Source organism: Aquarana catesbeiana, linkage group LG01, assembly GCF_042186555.1.
Source record: "Aquarana catesbeiana isolate 2022-GZ linkage group LG01, ASM4218655v1, whole genome shotgun sequence".
Lineage (NCBI taxonomy): Eukaryota > Metazoa > Chordata > Amphibia > Anura > Ranidae > Aquarana > Aquarana catesbeiana.
In genome coordinates, this window is record NC_133324.1 from 956,694,788 (window position 1) to 956,715,699 (window position 20,912).

Sequence of the window (20,912 nt, forward strand, 5' to 3'; positions counted from 1 at the left end):
GAGGGAGGACAAGGAGGAGTACCTGCAGGAGGAGGAGGAGGACCATTGCAAAGGTGTGTCTGAGGTGTAATTTGGCCCCTCATACCTTTCTCAAGAGCCTCCAATATGAGGGCCTCACACATGACTTGTTGGCCCTCCTCCACCCTCTGCATTTTATAGGCAATGGTGGCAGCAATGTCCTCCTCCACAGTCTGTTGTGCTCCCAGGACCTCTGTAGCCCTCCAAAAGAGTCCTCTGCCAGCCTCCTCTAGGGCACTCCTCCTGCCACTTTCTTATTTCGGGGGGGTGGAGGGACCTGCAGATCAGCCAGCCGGCTAGGCCCGGCCACCTCCTGGCTGAGACTTCCCTGTGTATGAAAAAGGGACATGGTTATAATGTTTTGCATCATCAATCACAATCCTAAATTAGTACTCCCAACTAACATCTAGTTAACATCATTGATTGGACAAGCAGAAATATTTAGAAGAATGCTATACCTAGCTCAATCTGGGCTCCTCCACATGTGGCCTGGAAGGCCCAGGTTGGGCATCAGAAGCCTCAGCCAGGGGGGAAGGAAGCGTGGAAGGAAGACTGGAGAGGGATGGCCTGGGTTCAGTCTGGCCTGCCAAAAAATGCAGCCTGTCGTAGTACCACATCCTGGGGACATAGATGTCATCTGCTGCTCTGGATCTCAGCGAATCCAGGACTTTCTTGCGCTCCCTCAGATATGTACTCCTCAGGCAACCAATTAAGATCTTTAAATAGGTGATGTCTGCCGTGGGGATGACCTGCTTCACAATTTCACACAATTGCTCCAGTGCTGCCTTCCTCTTTGCTTGGTTCTTGTAATGGGGGTGTTTAATCTCCCACAGACATGGCAGCTCCCTTAGCATATCTACGAATACTGACATGAAGTCATTATCTTTCAGTAGCATATTATCCATGTTCACTGCAAGACACAGCACAAGACAAAGCCTAATGTCAGACAAAACTCTCCTAATCTTGTTACAATATAGGCCTCAATCTAGAAGCAGTATAGGCACAAGTTTGTCTCTTACCTTCGTTCTTACGATCGGCACGTCCAATGCTCCTTCCTCCGCTCACAGATCGTACGTAATACGCACGCGTGTTACGCTTTATACACACTGCGCATGCGTGTAACTCCGCCCGCCCCTGACGTTCTTTATAGTCTATTCCCCGCCCCTTTTCGTTTGGCGCAGTGGGGGAAGAGCACATGGCGGAGTCACAGCAGGTGCGTGATAATTGCAGGAACGAGGAGGAGGAAAGCCCGGATCCGGACACGTCCCGATCCAGAAGGAGATGTTTTAAGGCCACAAATATGTCCTTTGGGGAGATGTTGGAGATGGTAGACATCATGAAGAAGTCCGACTATGACGGAAAGTATGGGCCTTACCCCAACCCCAATATCCGAAAAGCCAAGATCATGGCGAAAGTGGTCAGGAGTCTTGAGAGGAATTTCCGGGTACGAAGATCAAAAGATCAGCTCCGGAAGCGGTGGTCGGACCTGAAATTGAGAGAGCCAGAGCAGTACCGAAAGATCCGGAGAGTGTTGCAAAAAAGTAAGTAGTTGTGCTGTGTTCCTATTCTTTCTGTCTTTATTCCGTTCGTTCTGCTCCATATGCTTTTATCAATTGTAACGTTTAAAAGGGCAACTTTAATGTTCATGGGCCCATTATTCGTTCGTATCAAACATTTTTCTTTCGGCCTCTAAAACACCATTGTTTATGCCATATGCATTTTCCCACATTTTTTTTGGGCCTACTTGGATGCCAAATATTTGTTTGTGTAGATGGGTTTGTTACTAGAATGAAATGCAAACTAGATTCTGTGTAAGGAGAGGACACTGAGCAGCTGTTTTCACATCTGGACACTGGAGCACTAGTGTGGGACACAAGAACACCATTTTTATTAGGGGGCCACACAGGTGCTCCAGTGTATACTATAGGGGGGTCTCCATCTGTGAAGCTTGTACCAAACAGGTAAAGTATTGCAGCTTGACAAAGGGCATTAAAAAAAAGACATCTTGGAACTCGGCTAAAATAGACAATTGTACCCCACTTCCAAGCAAAGTTTCCTATTTCTAGTTCTGCCATCAAATATCTGTGTGCTAATTATACCATTTTTGTTTTTCATAGGGGAGAAAAGACTCGGAGGACACCCCTCATCCGAGGAGACCACAGACCCCCCACCTCTGGAAGAAGGGGAACTAACACCAACCCAAGAAGAGCAGGAGGAAGAAGAAGACGTGGTGGAGATTGGCACCACAACAGGTGAGTGTCTGCGACCACAGGCTCAGGTAAAAGAGATGGATGGTGGCAGATTTTTGATACCTGTTTTTGTTTTCTTTCTCTCTTTTTAGGTGATCGTGATGTGAGGAATCCAGAACGTTTCACATCAGAAAGTGCCCAGATCCTGATCAGGGAGATCATGGGGTGTAATGTAGAACTGCAAAACATACAGCAAAAAATCAATGATGTGATTAAAAAAAATAATAACATCATTGATGTTTTGGGGCGAATTTAAAACCCCACAAAATCTATTTTTGGATTGTGGTCCAATCTTTTTAAACATTTTGCAATGTTTTGAAAAGCCAAATTTGGAGGATGCACACAGTGTGCCAACATGTGCTATCTGCCATCACGGGAGATCAATGGACGCGTTTTGGGGGTGCAACCCCTTCCTCAATTATAAAGTAGCGTTGAGGAAGGGCTTGCTCCCCCAAAACACGTCCCTTGATCCCCCCTGATGGCAGATAGCACATGTTGACATTCGTAAATTGGTGTGCATCTTCCAAATTTGGCTTTTCCAGGGGTGATTTCCCCCCATCTGAACGCTATATCAAACACAGTTCCTAAATACTCATGTCTGATATAGCCTTCAGGTTTTACCTAATGTGAACTTTGTAAGTTCAAGTTTTTTGGCTTTCTTGTTGGTTTTACACAGGCCTGTTTTATCTGAAATGGACATTTTCGATTTTTGATAATGCTACTGCAAAAATTGTTATACAACAAACATGTTGGTTAGTTTTAAAAACCTTTGGTAAATGCACATGTGATTGTGCAGGTATAAAAAAGTGGCTTAGTCAAGAATGTGTGGATTATTGTCTCAACACTACAATACAACACTTTTGGGGTGATGTAATTGCTGTTTTCTGTGAAAATGGGGGTTATTTCCTAAGGGCAAATCCTCTTTGCACTACAAGTGCAGTTTCAGTGCAGTTGCAAGTGCACTTGTAGTGAAATGTGTTTTTGCATTTAGGAAATAACAGCCAACAGTGCTTTGTATAAGGTTACACAATCACGACATTTTCCGGACTCAACACATCTCTGACAGGGTCAGCTAAAACAAACACAAGCAGTAAATGTCCACCAAGAATTTCTTTTTTTTTTTTATTATAAAAAGGCTTCACAGATTGTCTGGCATATTGATAGCCCCCCTACCCGCAAAGAACTCCAGGTAGCGTAACCGGACATCATGGGCACTCAGGGAGGGCAAGCCAGGACGGCCACTTTCAAGTGCCGTCAGTGTGATTTGATGTAGGATTCCGGCCTCAGGCCCAACTGAGCCAGCATAGTTGGCCGAATGTTTCCTTAAAAAGTTATGGAGAACACAGCACGCAAGTATAATATGGTTCAGTTTATAGTCCGCCATATGGATGGGTGTCAGAAATAGTCGGAACCGGCTGGCCAGGATTCTAAATGTGTTCTCCACCACTCTTCGGGCTCTGGCCAGCCGGTAATTAAAAACCCTCTGTTCCGGGGTGAGGGTCCTCATTGGGAATGGCCGCATCAGGTGGTCCCCCAGCGCAAACGCTTCATCAGCAACGAACACAAATGGGAGTCCTTCCACATTGTCCTCTGGAGCTGGCAAGTCCAAGCTGCCATTCTGGAGACACCTGTAGAACTCTGTCTGGGCGATGACTCCACCATCGGACATCCGGCCATTCTTCCCCACGTCCACATACAAGAAGTCATAATTAGCCGACACCACCGCCAACATCACTATACTATTAAACCCCTTGTAATTATAATAGTACGACCCCGAGTTGGGTGGTGGGACGATGTGGACGTGTTTCCCATCAATTGCCCCTCCGCAGTTAGGAAAGTCCCACCACTGGGAAAAGTGGGAGGCCTCAGTCTGCCATTCCTGTGGCGTGGAAGGAAACTGTTGAGGAAAAAATAAACATTACTATTTTTACTCTGAAACATGGCAAGCAGATTAGACACAAACATTCTGGGGTAACCTCCAGATAGCATTTATTAAGGGGAATTTAACAAGGCCAAAGTAAAAGGTACACCTATCATATTCCCCCCCCCCCCTCTCATGGGCCATTTCTAACATTATAGGGGGTGTGTGGAAATCTTGGACAGGTAACCCTCTTCACTTCATTGAGAGATGAATGCCTAAATAATGGGTATTACTTGGAACAGCCCCTCCTTAGTTACACTATTGGCAGCCCACTGGACAGGTAAGAAGTGTCATAATACAAAGATATAAATACACATTGTACACATTTGAGGACATTTGGACATTCTGCTATTACCTATCAAGATAATAATAGGATACAAAAACTTTAAACAGTACCATTTGAAAGTATACAGGCAGGCCCTTGCACTACATGCTTTGGGGAATTCATCCATAAATTTGACCAGTAAAGAGGTGGGTATAGTGTGTATGGGTTTGGCAAAGTCAGCAGATAGATGATTGAGGATAGATAGAGAATTGGGATCAGCTGACTTAGCAGTTGGGGGAGGGAGGGTTACTAAAAATTATTTGGGGACACCACAAAAAAAAGCCTCTGCCACTCTGCCTGAATTTAAATAAAAAATAACATTTCCAAACATTTTAGGGGGTGTTTGGGGTAAAGCACTACTATGGAGCTGATAAAATACATTGTTAAGTGACTACATGAGGTGAATATAGGCCAGGAGACACCATGCTGGGGAGGTTAGTGAAGGGCAAATATGTATGAAGGACCTAAAATAATAATTACATACAAATCCAGCATGCATGAGGACAAAGGGGACATTCACAGCATATTACAATCATGGTAATTAGGGAATGAGGAAAGAAATACAATATATTAGCAAACATTCAATACAATAAAATGTGATATAAAAGGATAAAAATCTTACCTTAATATACTCCTTCTGCAGGACCTGGATGATGGCAGAACAGGTCTCTGGGATAATGATCCCCAGGGCCTGGGGGGAGATGCCTGTCCAGAACTTCAAGTCCTGCAGACTTCTCCCTGTCGCCAAATACCGCAGGGTAGCGACCAACCTCTGCTCCGGAGTGATGGCTTGCCTCATGCAGGTATCCTGCCTGCTGATATAGGGGGTCAGCGAAGCCAACAAACGGTGAAACACGGGGTCCGTCATCCTGAGAAAGTTCCTGAAATCATCAGGATTATTCTCACGGATCTCACGGAGCAAAGGCATATGACAGAACTGGTCACGCTGAAGCAACCAATTCTTGGTCCATGAACTCCTCCCCACCCTGTTCATGGACTGGACTTGTGTCAAGGTCAGGACCCCAACACCAAGCCCCCGCACAGCACAAACTCTATGAGGAGTACGCATACGAAACATGGCTAGAAAACGGTCGGCTGCTCAGAACGAAGTAACAGAACGCACTGAAGAACAGCAAGGCCTGTGAAGAGTGACCTGAAAACCAGTAACAAACGAACAAGAATACAATGACTACCTAAAGTCACGCGGAAATTGCTGCATGCACTGAAGAGCAGATACAAACCCACAAGCACAAACTGAACGGCAGAAAACGATCTGAAAGCCACGAGTCTGAAAAAGCGCAAATCGTCTCTCACCAAACTTTTACTAACACGAGATTAGCAAAAGGAGCCCAAAGGGTGCCGCGCTTGGTTCTGGACCGACCTTTTCTAGTCTCGTCGTACGTGGTGTACGTGACCGCGTGGTTGGCGATGGGAAATTCCGACAACTTTGTGCGACTGTAGACAAAAAAAGTTTGAGCCAACATCCGTCGGAAAAAATCCTAGGATTTTGTTGTCGGAATGTCCGAACAAAGTCCGACCGTGTGTACGCCCTATTTGAATTTTTTGGTGAATGGGTAGGGGGACTAAGTTCCCCATACTCATTCGGATGGGGGGCCAAGATCTGGGGGCCCCCTTGTTAAAAGGGTTTCCAGATTCTGATACACTCCCAGTCTACAAACTTCCACAGCCATCACCCTGTCCCAAAGGTATGGTTCTGGGGGCATGCCTGCTCGTCCCCTGCCTTTTCTGACCTGCCGAACTGCATCCTCGGATAAGGGTCTGGCTTGGATTAGGGGAGAGCCATTTGCCATTTTCTTTTATTTTTATTTTGGCATGGGGTTCCCCTCCAAACCCATACCAGACCCGATGCCATTTTTTTCCTTTTTTTTTGCCGGCAATTCTTTCTTTTACACTCCGCTGTCAGCGGGCAACCCCGCTGACAGCTGACTACTTATTAGTTGTTAAGGCTGCAGCATCCAGCTTTCTGGCTCATTCCTTAGCAACCAACTATGTACAGTGTTTTTAAAGGGAAAAACAAACACAAAATGCATTAAGGAGCCGGAAAATGCATCAAGAGCAGCCCACATAAATGTGAACCTAGACTAAATATATCTTCAGAGAGGGTTCTGGCTGCAGGGCATCACAGCAGCTTAACTGCATACTGCACATTTTCTGGCCAGTGTTCCATCTTTATTACCCAATAATCAAAGGGGTGGCATAATATAAGGGTGCCTTTTCTTGATGTCACAAATCCTAGGGTCCTTTGACAGGCTGTGGAGTATGAATGAACCCATCTGCCACAAGTTACCTGAATCTGAGGAACCTGAGTTCTTTGGGTTACTGAGGATGACATGCATGGTAACTTTCCCTGTGGAAGAGTGGATAGTATTGTCACACACAACCTCTGGGCACAACATGGCATGGGGGTAACCCCCTCTTGGCTGGATCCTGCAGAGGTGACAGAATCTCCTCGCCAGTGTGGCTCCTATCTACTAGGAACAAGCTGCAGCCCTGCATGGCATTGTTTGCTTTGGCATTTGTATAGTCTCTTTGAACACTTGCAGAGGACCGGTGGTACATTGGAAGACTCATCCTAAGCAGGCATTAAGAGGTGCAGGAGATGAAAGTGACTGCACTGTCCCCTGATAATGTGCAGGTGCACAAAATGCGTAGGGAAGAGCACTACACGCTGACGTCACACCACCACATCTGGGTTCCAGAGCAGCGATCATCTTGATATGTCTAGCTGGCTTGTGTATTATTGTCTCCACATGGATATTTATGCTGTGTATTTTACTTAACTTCCAATAAATACTACACTAGTGTACTACATTTGGGCACCTTGTGGTGAGCTCTTCTTTTCTTAAGATGTGTCGCCCAACTACATTTGATTGACTTATGAGGGTTCAGAGATGAGACCAAGACCAGAGGTTTTGCTTTATAGGTGCATTGTGTCATTAGCTGTGGTGAGTGCATTGTGGTGGAGGAGCACTACACCGCGTGGAATCACGATAGGCCATTTTGTGGCACTATTCACACCTGACTGGATACAGCCATCACGGTGATACATATATGGACTTATATTAATATATGGACTCTCTTTGATACAATTTGCACATGATACCTTTGTTTGGACATTTTAAGAAATATGGGATGTGTTGATTGTAATTAATTTCATTCTTTATGCAATTTTATATCAGTTGATTACCATTGTTTTGTATTTAAGATCACGTTGTTTATCAGTCTTCTCCCCTCTCTGTAGGCTCATGTTAGTCCCTTCCTCTACCTCAGAACCAACATCAGAATCAAGTAATGTCTGTGCACCCTCAAGAAGCAAGTGGCTGATGCTGTGTTCAAATAATTCAGCTGACTCCTCCATGCATGATGCTGGGGCTATGGCAGGAATAGCTGTGGACAAGGAGGCAGAATAATCCGGTCTGGCAGCTGTGGTGGACTGCGCACTAGTGTCAGCTTGGGTGACGGAGGATGAGGAGGATGAGGATGGTTTAGTAAGCCAGTCCACCACCTCCTCTACATGCTGTGGCTGGATAGCACGGGCAACTTCACTAAACAGAGACAAAGGTGCCCTGCCTGAGGACTCACCACATCCACCTTTGCCTGTGGACACATACACTGCTGGTCTCCTCATAGTGGCATGGAAACGTCTGCCTCTCCTTGTTCACCTCCCAGACATGATGGGGGGAGCTTATTTCGCAAATTTTTTAGATACTGGGAAATGTGTGATTGGATGCACTTTATGCAATAAAAAGGGGTGTTTGGTGCACCTTAAATTGAGAAATGACGCTGACAGATATGTAAAAACTATAAAAAAAAATAAAAAAGGGGGAACACCAGCATCACAGTCAGAATAACTGGGCGCAGGCAGGGGACAAAAAAAGACAAAAAAAACCCAAAAACATGCAGCAACCAAAAAAAAGGGGGAATGCAGCACTAAATGTTATGTAATGCTGTGTTTAACACTGCGCTACGCTAACACAGTATACTAACACTCTACACTAACACACTACACTAATGCCGCATACACACGACCGGACTTTACGGCAGACTTTGCCAGGCGGACTTTTCGACGGACTTTACAACGGACTTTCCGAATGAACGGACTTGCCTACACACGATCAACCAAAGTCTGACGGATTCGTACGTGATGACGTACGACCGGACTAAAACAAGGAAGTTCATAGCCAGTAGCCAATAGCTGCCCTAGCTAGTTTTTGTCCATCGGACTAGCATACAGACGAGCGGACTTTTCGACCGGACTCGAGTCCGTCGGATAGATTAGAAACATGTTTCAAATCTAAGTCCGTCAAACGTTGAGAAAAAAAAGTCCAGTGCGCATGCGCGGGACTCCCGGGAAGACGCTCTGAACGGGAGCTCCGTCACAGCCGAGCCTTCCGCGGTCCCCAGACGCCGGATTACTTAGCGGAACCGTCCCTGCTTAACACCCGCTGGTAGAGGAGGCTAGCGGGCACAAATCTATATGCCCAACCGATTACAGCGCCCAGCGGCTAGCAGGAAACTCTCCTTTGGCCTACCCGACCCCACTACATCTAAGATGGCGGCCGCTACCTCCTCACAGGCAGACACAGGAGACGGAGTCAGCATGGCTAACATCCCAGAGGAGGATCAGCTCCCCAACATCACACTGGGATCCTCTGTGAGTAACATCTCCCCCAAGAATGCCTATCTTACCAGCAAAGACTCCGTTTTTAACAGGACCCTAACTGAAATGCTCCATATCCCTTCACTGCATGCTCCCGCCCCATCCTCTGCTATACAACAGGCAGCATCGCTGAACTCTCCCAACCAGTCAGACATGGCACAACTTCTGAATTGCTTTTCAGACATGCTGGCCACAGGCCTGGCCCAAAACGCAGCACAAATCACCACGTCTTTTAAGGCAGACCTACAGAGCTTGGGGGCCCGCATTGACTTGATCGAACAAGCAGTTGATCAAACTGTTGCGTGCACCAATCAGAATACCGACTGCATTCAATTGATGCAAGATCAACTTGAAACAGCTTTAGGGAAGATTGACGATTTGGAAAATCGTAATCAGAGAGGAAACTTCCGTATTCGAGGTATCCCTGAGTCTGTAACTAATATTCATGACACAGTGCAGCTTTTCATGAAAGAACTGATCCCGGATATCTCTGACTGCAAACTAGAGATTGACAGGGCTCACAGAGCGCTGCAACCACCCAGACAGGACGGGCTCCCGAGGGATATAGTGGTGAAGCCCCACTATTACGAGACCAAAGAGGAGGTCATGAAAAGATCTCGGAATCTAGACGCCTTATCCTTCCAAGGAAACAAGATTCAAGTCTTCGCAGACATCTCCAAAACTACAATCCTAAAGAGAAGAGCTTTAAAACCTCTGCTTGAAATCCTCTCTCAGAAATCAATTAAATATCGCTGGACTTTCCCTTTCCGTCTTCAGTTCCAACATAAGGAAAGATCGTATGGATTCTCCTCATTCCAAGAAGGCGAACACTTACTCCTGCGACTTGGATTCATCTCTCAAGAAGCTTCCCCCCAGGATCCTCCGTCCAAGTCAAGTTCCTCTAAGAGACCCCCTCCAGGCAGCCCCATCACCCCCCTCTGGAACAAACAGCAAACGAAGCGTCACCGCGATTCCTTTCCTCCAAGATGAAGTCATCTCTTCTCAGCTTTATAAGGACTTTGTGACTCCCTTTTCTCCCTAAGGTTGTACCCTCTGAGGAGGGGCTATGGTGTACATTGCATACACCCCATCAGACCCCACTTATCCATCTGTGAGGGTGGTCGCACTTACCTGATCTCCCCCCATTCTCCTCACTGCAATGAAGATGGAAGAAGATGATTCCGGGTTGTTTTCCTTCTTCTCCCTCCCCCCCCCTTTTTTTTTTTTTTTTTTTCAACAACTATCCTCGGTTTTCATAAGGGACCGCACTTGAGGTTATATTGACTTCCGCGGAAACCAGGGCATAAGTTTATACCTCACTTCACCTTCCCCCCCTCCCTCCCACATCCCTGCTCCTACCCTCCACCCCCCCTCCCGGTTACTAATTGACCTTACCCTATGGAGGGTCTTGTTATGTTATTTTTATTTAAAACAGTGATTTGCCCTTGTACCTCTTAGTGTTTGGGCTCAACTCATCATTTTTGATCCGTGTCTTTTATATGGGTATATTATTCAAATTCTTCGTGCTCACACTTATTAGGTTCCATTGCTCCCCATTAGATGGGGCCCCGGTGGCTCGGCTGGGCTAGCATTGCCACTTCCTCTGTTGTGATCAGGGGAGATCCTCCCACTGATTACACCAGACTAACAGCCTCGGCTGAGGTTGTTCTTGTTTTTCTGAGACCCTTTTGTTTGTGGGTCTCAGACTCGAACTGAACTTTTCAGTCCAGTTCCTGGATTTTCTGGGCTTTTACGCCTAGTCTTTTTTGAAGTTACTAGAATGTATTATTTAATGATTCTTCCTCTCTTCTTTCATTCTTTTCTCTCTCCCTTCTTCCCTCTCTTCTCCTCCTTCCCCTTTTTTATATTTCAGGGAGGTGCACAGGAGACCGACCTTACCCAGAGCCCTCCGCTGCGACAGCAAGATCTCTCTCCCAGACTCCATGCTGCATCATCAAGGAACCTGGTAGGAACACACCTAACGCACCAGGGTTACTCCCTATGTAAAAATGACTGACCCACCTACCTTACAGAGGACACTTAAAGTTGCCTCACATAACACCCAAGGGCTCAACTCACCCGTCAAGAGACGCAAAGCTTTCCAGAGCTATCACTCAAGAGGAGTAGATGTAGTGCTCCTCCAAGAAACACATTTCCCCTCAAACTACTCGCCTTCTTTTCTACACAACAAATACCCCACTTTTTTTCTTGCAAATGCTAGCGAGAAAAAGAGAGGAGTAGCCATCCTAATCTCCAAACAAACCCCTTTCTCTCACACTTTAACTGTGCGAGATAATGATGGAAGATACATTCTAATCAAAGGACTGATTGAAGGTAATCTATACACTTTCATTTCCTATTATGCCCCCAACAAAGGCCAAGCTAAATTCTTCTCCTCCTTACTGGCAACTCTCTCACCCCATTTCGAGGGTAGGGTGATTATGGGAGGGGACTCCAATATTACCTTTGATCAGATCTTAGATAAAGCAGCTCAGGGGATCCCTCGCCTTAAACGACCCCCCAAACAAAGCCTCCAGATTGCCAAACTTATTCATTCGGTGGGACTCATTGATTCATGGAGGGAATTAAACCCCGCAACAAGGGACTATACACACTTCTCAGCACCCCACAAGACATATGCTAGAATCGACCACATTTTCTTATTGAACTCTGACATACAAATTGCTAATCACGCCTCTATCCACGATGTTCCGTGGTCTGACCACTCCCTAGTAATATTAGGAATATCCAATTCATTATCACCACCTGGCCCACGCACTTGGCGCCTAAATGAGAAACTCCTAGCTAATCCCGTCCACTGTACTATACTAGAAAAGGATATTAAAGAGTATTTTCTATTGAACGACATGGCAGACATCTCCCCTAGCACGCTCTGGAATGCTCACAAAGCAGTAATCAGAGGGAAATTGATCCAACTTGCAGCCAAATTAAAGAGAGAACGGCAATTTGATATCAAGAAACTAGAGAAAGAATACAAAAATCTCAGCAAGTCCCATAAACTGAACCCCAATCCTACATCTCTATCTAAACTAGATACTATTAGGCTATCCCTTAATTCAGCTTTGACCTCCAACGCAGAAAAGCACCTCCATTGGCTAAGCGGCAGTTTCTATCTACGAGCGAACAAATTTGGCCCCCAGCTGGCGGCCAAACTCACCCCGAAACACAGGTCTTTTGCCCTACCTAAAATAAAAACCCAATCAGGATCGTACACCCAAAACCCAAGTAAAATTCTTAAATCATTCCAATCCTTTTATGCCAACCTGTATTCTGACGATTGCCCAATTTCTCAACAAAAGTTAGATGCTTTTCTAGACAAAACACCATTGCCTAAAATTTCTGAATCTCACCGCTCCATTCTGGAATCCCCATTTCAAGAATCTGAAATCCGAGCAGTCATAAAAGGGCTTAGAAAAGACTCAGCCCCAGGCCCAGACGGTTTCTCAAACCACTATTACAAAACTTTTATAGATTCCCTCTCTCCATACCTGGTCCGCCTCTTCAACTCCTTAGCTAAAGCATCTCCGTTAGACCCAAATGCCAATTTGGCTTTTGTTTCAGTCATACCTAAGCCAGGTAAAGATCCCAGTGATGTCAGTAACTATAGACCTATTTCGTTAATTAATAACGACCTAAAAATTATGACAAAAATATTATCCAATAGACTCGCCTCTTTTATAAATACCTACATACATAAAGACCAAGTAGGGTTCATACCAGGGAGACAGGGACCGGACCAGGTGCGGAGAGCGATAAATGCAGTCTCCCTAATGAGATCGGGGTGGGATGGGGGATCTCCCCAGGGGGGCCTCCTCCTCTCCATAGATCTCCAAAAAGCGTTTGATACGGTGGCTTGGCCCTACCTCTTCACAATTTTAGGTAAATGGGGTTTCGGCCCAAACTTTATCAATATATTAAGAGCCCTCTATTATCAACCTAAGGCACAGGTGAGACTACAAGGACACCTATCAGATAAATTTTCCATACAGAAAGGAACAAGGCAGGGATGCCCTCTCTCTCCCCTTCTCTTCGCGATGGCTATAGAATCCTTGGCCATCGCGATTAGACAACACCCAGACATCCATGGAGTTCGCTGCGGGCAAAATTACCACAAATGCGCTCTATTTGCGGATGATGTCCTCCTGTTCGTCACGTCTCCCATGACCTCCATCCCCAACATATTGCAACTTTTACAAGACTTTGAATTAGCCTCCGGACTTAAGGTTAATGTTTCCAAATCAGTCGCTCTCAATGTTTCCACTCCTCCAGACATCGTAAATAACCTAAGGAGCAAATTTCCATTCTCATGGAATTCCACATCTATCCCTTATCTTGGCATTAACCTTACTTCTGGCATAGATACTCTCTATAAATATAATTTTCCCCCCATGATCAAAAAGCTCACGGACGACCTGACCCAATGGTCGCTATATAAGCTCTCGTGGTTGGGTAAAGTGAACGCAGTTAAAATGACACTCCTACCTAGGCTACTATATCTCTTTCGTTCCTTACCCATTCCAGTCCCCAAATCGCACATTCAACGCCTACAATCTGCCATAATCCGTTTTATTTGGGATAAAAAAGGCCACAGGTTTTCTAAAGAGGTGCTTTTTAGGCCCAGAAAAAAAGGAGGACTAGGGGTCCCAAATCTGTGGTGGTATTATCAGGCAGCACAATTGAGCCAATTCTCAACTATCTATATGAAAGGACCCAAACCAGATTGGGTGAACATGGAGCGTGAAGCGGTTCCCGGTGTCACCTTAGACTTTCTGCTTTGGAATATCCCCAAAAAACGCCCCCCTATTTTAGCACCAACATTATCTCACTCAATGAAACTTTGTGATGCACTTCATAAGTTCAAACCTCTCATCTCCACATGGCACCCCCTGGCACATATCTTCAGAAATCATAATTTTCCTCCTGGACTGGAGATTCGGGCCTTTAAATGGTGGCTGGACAAAGGCCTTTATAGAATTGGTCAATTCTTCAACTCCAATGGTCCCCTCACTCTAGCATACTGTACCTCCAAACTCGAAATGCCCCCAACCGAAAAATTTAGATTCTTTCAACTCTCTCATTTTTTAAATCGGGTATGGAAGGACAATGAAAACCATCTCTTTGTAACGCCTTATGAACAATGGTGTGCCTCAGCCTCGGACACCAAAGGGGGTATCTCTCTCATCTACTCATCCCTGGCGGAACCCACGGAAAAAGCAGCATACATGACAAGCTGGGAGCGAGATCTTGACTTCAGCTGGGACCTGGATAAGTGGCATATCAATTTTCCCCGCTCCTTTAAAGGTATGGTTAATACTACAATTAGCGAAGCAGGGCTGAAAGTTCTCACACGCTGGTATCTGGTACCGTCACGTCTTGCCAAAATCTATCCGCTAACGTCACCTCTATGCTTTAGAGGATGCGGTCATGTGGGGACTCTTTTACACATACTATGGGAATGCCCTAAAATCAGAATGTATTGGAACAAGATCTTCTCCCTTATCCGCAGAACATGCGGTTGCACTCTGCAACAAGATCCAATTGTTGCATTGCTGAATGGTCCCATACCAAAAATTTCTAAACATACACAGAAGCTGATCCAGTTTATTCTAGTGGGGGCCAAAATGACCATCACCAGGGCCTGGAAATCACCGAAAGTGTCCATTCGGTTAGCCAAGCAAAAAATCACGTGGATCATGCTGCAAGAAAAAATTTCCAACACCATCCTAGATACCACTGATAAATTTAACACTATTTGGGAACCCTGGGCAACATTAGTAGGGCATCCTTTGTATGTGAGATAGATAGTACACCGGAGTGGTCCTTAGCTGAGGGGCTTTCGGACCCCCCCCTCCTTTGAGGTCTCCTGTGCACTCCCCCCCCATAATTCTTGAAGTTCAACTACCCCTTTCACTCTTTCTATCCCCTCTGCCTCTTCTATTTCCTTCCTTTCCTCCTTTCACTCTCCTGTTTTCTATACAAATCTATATTGGTCTATCAGGCTCTCAGTACTTTTAATTACCTTAGCTATATGCCTCAGGGCAGATTATCAAAGGTAACACCCTTCTAACCTCCAAACATAACATGTTTTGGACTTGATCATCCAACCAAAATTTAACCCATCATGAGAGATAGACAGACCAATTGATTTCCTTCCCTTCTTATTTTTATTTTTTTCCAATAACGAATGTTTAAATGCGTTATTGACATGGTCTTCCAAGGTTACAGTGATACAAACTCCTTTTGGTTTTATCCCTTTTATCAGTTTCCGGTTTCTGTAGGTGTGTGTCTGTACTCTAGACAGTTATTCACTTGTTAGAGGCGAGATGGGATGGGGGAGACCCGGCTCGTAGGAGCAGTTAGCACCCAGAAGGCTCTCCGACGCCGGGACTCCCAATGCCCATAACAAGATATCCGGATGTATTACAAGCCTATATCTGCCTACAATTTATTGTTATCATCTTTTACGACTGCTGTATTACTTATATATTTTGTACTCGATGAGCGATGTGCTCCCTTTTTATTTTGACGATTGATGTATTCTATTATCTTCTTAATAAACTTCATTCTTTCAAAAAAAAAAAAAAAAAAAAAAAGTCCGCTGGAGCCCACACACGATCGAATTGTCTGACGGACTCCGGCACGTCGGAAAAGTTTGCCGGAAAGTCCGCTCGTGTATACGCGGCATTACACTCTACACTAACACACTATACTAACACACCACACTAACACACTACACTAACACAATATACTAACACTCTACACTTGCAATAAGTGAAAACAATAACTGCTAATAGCAAAATGAGCCCTGCTCTATCTATCTACAATTTCACACTGCAAACACTTCCTATAGGAAGGTGCCTTTTATAGTGTGGGGTGGGACTATGAGTACTAAGCGGTAATTGGAGAAAGTCATCATCACTTTGTCCAATCAGAGCTCTGTCAGTGCTAATTGGCAAAGCTTTGCATCTGACCAGCAGTCAGGTGCAAGGCTTCATCCAATTAGGTCAATTGAATGCACCGTGAAGCTCGCAGTGCATTGTGGGGCGCTCTGGGGGGCAAACATCTCTCCGAGCTACAGTACCCACAAATTCGGATTAGGCAACAAGGTGAATTGCGGACCAAACGTTTGCTCGGCTTGAACTGTTCACCCATCTCTAGCGATACGCAGTCAAAAAGTAAAAGCTGTGTAAATTCCAGTATATGTACTTTTTTTTACCAAAAACATGTAGCAGAATACATATTGGCCGAAATGTATGAAGAAATTTGATTTTATTGGATATGTTTTATAACAGAAAGAAGAAAATATCATTTTTTTTCAAAAACTTTTGGTCTTTTTTGGTTCATAATAATAAAAAAACAGTGGTGATCAAATACCACCAAAAGAAAGCTCTTTTTGTGTGAAATAAGTGATTTAAGTTTCATTTGTGTACAGTGTTGCATGACTAAGAAATCGGCAGTTAAATTAGAGCAGTGCTAAATAGCAAAAAATGCTCTGGTCATGAAGTAAAACCTCCTGGAGGTGAAATGGTTAATAATAGACTTTTTCATGGTGTGGGCATTTGTATTTCTTTATCAATGAGTAATAAGTGATATTATGTACCCCGTAGTCATTCACCCACAGGGGCTGGAATGTTTCGGAGGCCTCGTATTCTAAAGTGGGCTATCAGATTCTGATAAGTGCAACTGCAAACCCCCACATCCCATTTGGGAAGCAGGATGTGAGATACGTTTCTTGCCTCCCAACATGGGCACAGGGTATATTGTGGGAGATGTGGTCTTTTATGGTTAAGAAAGGGGGCTGAATACTTGTTGCTTCCCCTTCCCTGGGCACCCAGGCTGCAAGTCTCGATAAGGGTCTGGTATGTATTTTAAGGGGGGGGCCCTTGCCATTTTCTTTAGATGAGACAGTACACATTTTTGTAAAACAAGAAAAAATGGCATGGGGTCTTCCTAAGAAATCAAAATAGACCCTTATCCTTGCATTCACCCTGGGCCACCAGGAAAGGGAAGGCGGCAAATGTGTAGCCCTCCTCTCTGGCCTTGTCCAGCTTAAACTTCTCTGCACCTGTTGTGTCACTGATCTTCCTAGAGCCATATTCTGCTCATGTCTTGAGGACTCTAATTGTCGGTGGCACTAGGTTCATGACAGGTTGGCCCTCACAAGTGTCTGGGGTCACTGTATCTAAATCTATCCCATAATGACATCAGTCACTGCTCTGAATCTCCCATCAACTGTCATAATGACTGATGTCACTGAATTTAATGTATTACTTTCACATCTAATAATCTATCCCACAACTGTCACACCTACTAATGTCACTGTATATAATCTGTCACCAACTAGCAGAAGTATTCTTGTATGGTCACATTATATCAGGCACCATGTATCCAGGAGACACCTCTAGGAGCTCTGCGGGTTCCTATGTGATTTATGTTGACCGGCAACATAGAAAACACAATGAGGCACCCAGTTAGAATTATTTTCTTTCCATTTATATTTCTTTTATATATTTCAAGAAGTGCTAAGAACATGTAAGGACTAAACTTCTTGAGGGCCCCATTGGATGTATTAATGACAATCTCTTGATTTCAGTGCTGCTGTTTCTCTTTAATAATTATATCTCATCTCACATATTCCAAAGAATTACAGCCCCCATTACCTTCTATGCTAACTTTATTCCATAACACATCTATACACAAAATAGAATATAATTACTGTATCTTGTAAGAAATGTTCTACATCTACAAAATCACCGCAATCAACAATCTTCACTGACTCGGAAAAATAACCCCTTTCATGGACATCCACATTTGCTAGTGTATCTTAAAACAAGGCTAAAAGATCCCAATAAATCTAAATGATGAACCTCCTCAGCAAACAATATAAACAGAAAACATCAAGTCATGACTTACTTTGCCGGTTTTCCAGAAGAGGGGACCAGTCATATTGAGAAATGATATAGGCACAAAGTCTGGGGCAGAAAGAATGGAAATTGTGGCATGATAAAAAGATCTACTTTCACCAACACCCATGATGTGTAAAGTAAGATTAGTTGGCATTACATTCCTCTGATTAAAATGGAACTTTTTTCCGTTTGTGTGATGAACATTTCTCACATATTTGTGCAGCTTTTTAATGGAAGACAGAAATACACACATTATCATATACAGTTATACAAAGTCTAAGCTAAAATACAAAGTGGTCAGATTCAATGTGCTAGTTGGTATTTCTATAAATGTGAATAGAAATGAAGGAATCAAGAGAACCACGCATTCTCTATTTTTTAATTATCGTGCAATGTCTCCATGTACATCTCTCAGATATGAAAAGAATCCTCCATCCCACTAATCCTGAGAATCATCAACCATTTGTTTTATTTTCAGATTGGATAATTTTGTATATATCTATCTATCTATATATCTATTTCGGCACCGGGGACCGGTTGTGTGCAAGAAAATTGTGCCAAGGCCCGGGGGGGGGGGGGTTAAAAGCACGCGGGGGGTAAGCGATTTTTCACGGGCAATTTTTCAGGGCAATGGCTGGTGTTAGTGCTTCAATCATCCTGGCACTATGGTTGGTATGGTGTCAGGATGATTGAAACGCATTATTTCTATCATTACATTGTAATATATAATAAAATAGTTCAACTCATAATAACTCATAATGCAGAATCATTGGGAGCCTTAAGCGTGTCACTTGCCACCATCGCTTGTCACTTTCCACTATGCCTGCCACCAGATGGGGATGTCACTTGCTACTATGCCTGCCACCAGATGGGGATGTCACTTGCCACTATGCCTGCCACCAGATGGAGATGTCACTTGCCACACTGCCTGCTACCAGATGGGGATTTCACTTGCCACTATGCCTGCCACCAGATGGGGATGTCACTTGCCACGCTGCCTGCCACCAGATGGGACTGTCACTTGCCACGCTGCCTGCTACCAGATGGGGATGTCACTTGCCACGCTGCCTGCCACCAGATGGGGATGTCACTTGCCACGCTGCCTGCTACCAGATGGGGATGTCACTTGCCACGCTGCCTGCCACCAGATGGGGATGTCACTTGCCATGCTGCCTGCTACAAGATGGGGATGTCACTTGCCACGCTGCCTGCCACCAGATGGGACTGTCACTTGCCACGCTGCCTGCTACCAGATGGGGATGTTACTTGCCACGCTGCCTGCCACCAGATGGGGATGTCACTTGCCACGCTGCCTGCTACCAGATGGGGATGTCACTTGCCACGCTGCCTGCCACCAGATAAGGATGTCACTTGCCACTATGCCTGCCACCAGATGGGGATGTCACTTGCCACGCTGCCTGCCACCAGATGGGAATGTCACTTGCCACGCTGCCTGCCACCAGATGGAGATGTCACTTGCCACACTGCCTGCCACCAGATGGAGATGTCACTTGCCACAAAATGGGTGACCCCGCCCCCCTCTGACAACATGGGGAAAGCCATAGGGAAGTCCCCGTGCATCAGAGCGGGGCGGGGTCACTGGGTGGCCCTGCCCTCCGTTATATAAGAGCTGTCATCTGGACAGAAGCGTCACACAGCGGGAGACTGTCATTGAGGCGGATCGTCCAGAGCACGAAGCGGAGAAGAAGAAGCCAGAGGAAGATGAAGCCGGAGGAAGATGCCGGACGAGAAGACCAGAGGAATAAGCGGAGGAAGATAGAGGAAGAAGCGGTGAAGAACAAGATGGAGGAAGAAGAACACTGAATGGCTTTCCCCATGTTTACAGAGGGGGGCGGGGTCACCCGTTTATGAAAACAGGTGACCCAGGAAAAAGAAGAACAGAAGAAGATGGAAGAAGAAGTGGGAAAAGAAGAAGACATTAATAAAGGAATTGTCAAAAACCGTCTATTGCCTTTTTTAATACTTTTGACACTTTTTTTGTGAAATGGTAGGGGTACATTTGTACCTAATTACCAATTCACACAGGGGGGTTGGGATCTGGGGGTCCCCTTGTTAAAGGGGGCTTCCAGATTCCAATAAGCCCCCCGCCCGCAGACCCCCACAACCACCGGGCAAGGGTTGTGGGGATGAGGCCCTTCTCCCCATCAACATGGGGACAAGGTGCTTTGGGGGGCTACCCCAAAGCACCCTTCCAATGTTGAGGGCATGTGGCCTGGTACGGTTCAGGAGGGGGGGGTACTCTCTCATCCCCCCTCTTTTCCTGCAGCCTGCCAGGTTGCTTGCTTGGACAAGGGTCTGGTATGAATTTTTTTTAAATTTTGGCGCGGGGTTCCTCTTAAAATCCATACCAGACTTGAAGGGCCTGTTATGGAATTTGGGGGGCCCCCCACACATTTTTTTTTTACATTTTGGTTCAGGGCTCCCCTGTGGGGGAATCCCATGCCGTTTTTATCAATTAACTTTTATGTATATTGCTGGGACCGACAATTCATTATAGCCGCAAGTAGTTTTAAATGACTTTTTTTCCTTTACAAATGTCTTTTTGCTGTCAGACTGTACTAAACACTGGAAACATGTGCTACAGGCATACTATAGACACCCCCCCCCCCCCCGGTATGAAATTTAAAGGAATATTATACTTTTATTGTTTCACTTTAAGCATTATTAATATCACTTCCTCCGAAAAAACTACTGTTTTTAAAACTTTTTTTGCATTGATACATGTCCCCTGGGGCAGGACCCAGGTCCCTAAACACTTTTTAAGACAATA

General features: G+C 45.1%; 1 protein-coding gene across 1 annotated transcript in view; it reads right to left on the bottom strand.

Moving 5' to 3' along the window:
• LOC141128471 (vomeronasal type-2 receptor 26-like) overlaps window positions 1-20,912 on the bottom strand; it is a 170,865-nt gene that overhangs the window by 27,029 nt on the left and 122,924 nt on the right. Inside the window, exon 4 of the mRNA XM_073615776.1 lies at window positions 18,129-18,344. Within this exon, the coding sequence (XP_073471877.1) occupies window positions 18,129-18,344 (216 nt within the window). The remainder of the gene's footprint in view (window positions 1-18,128; window positions 18,345-20,912) is intronic.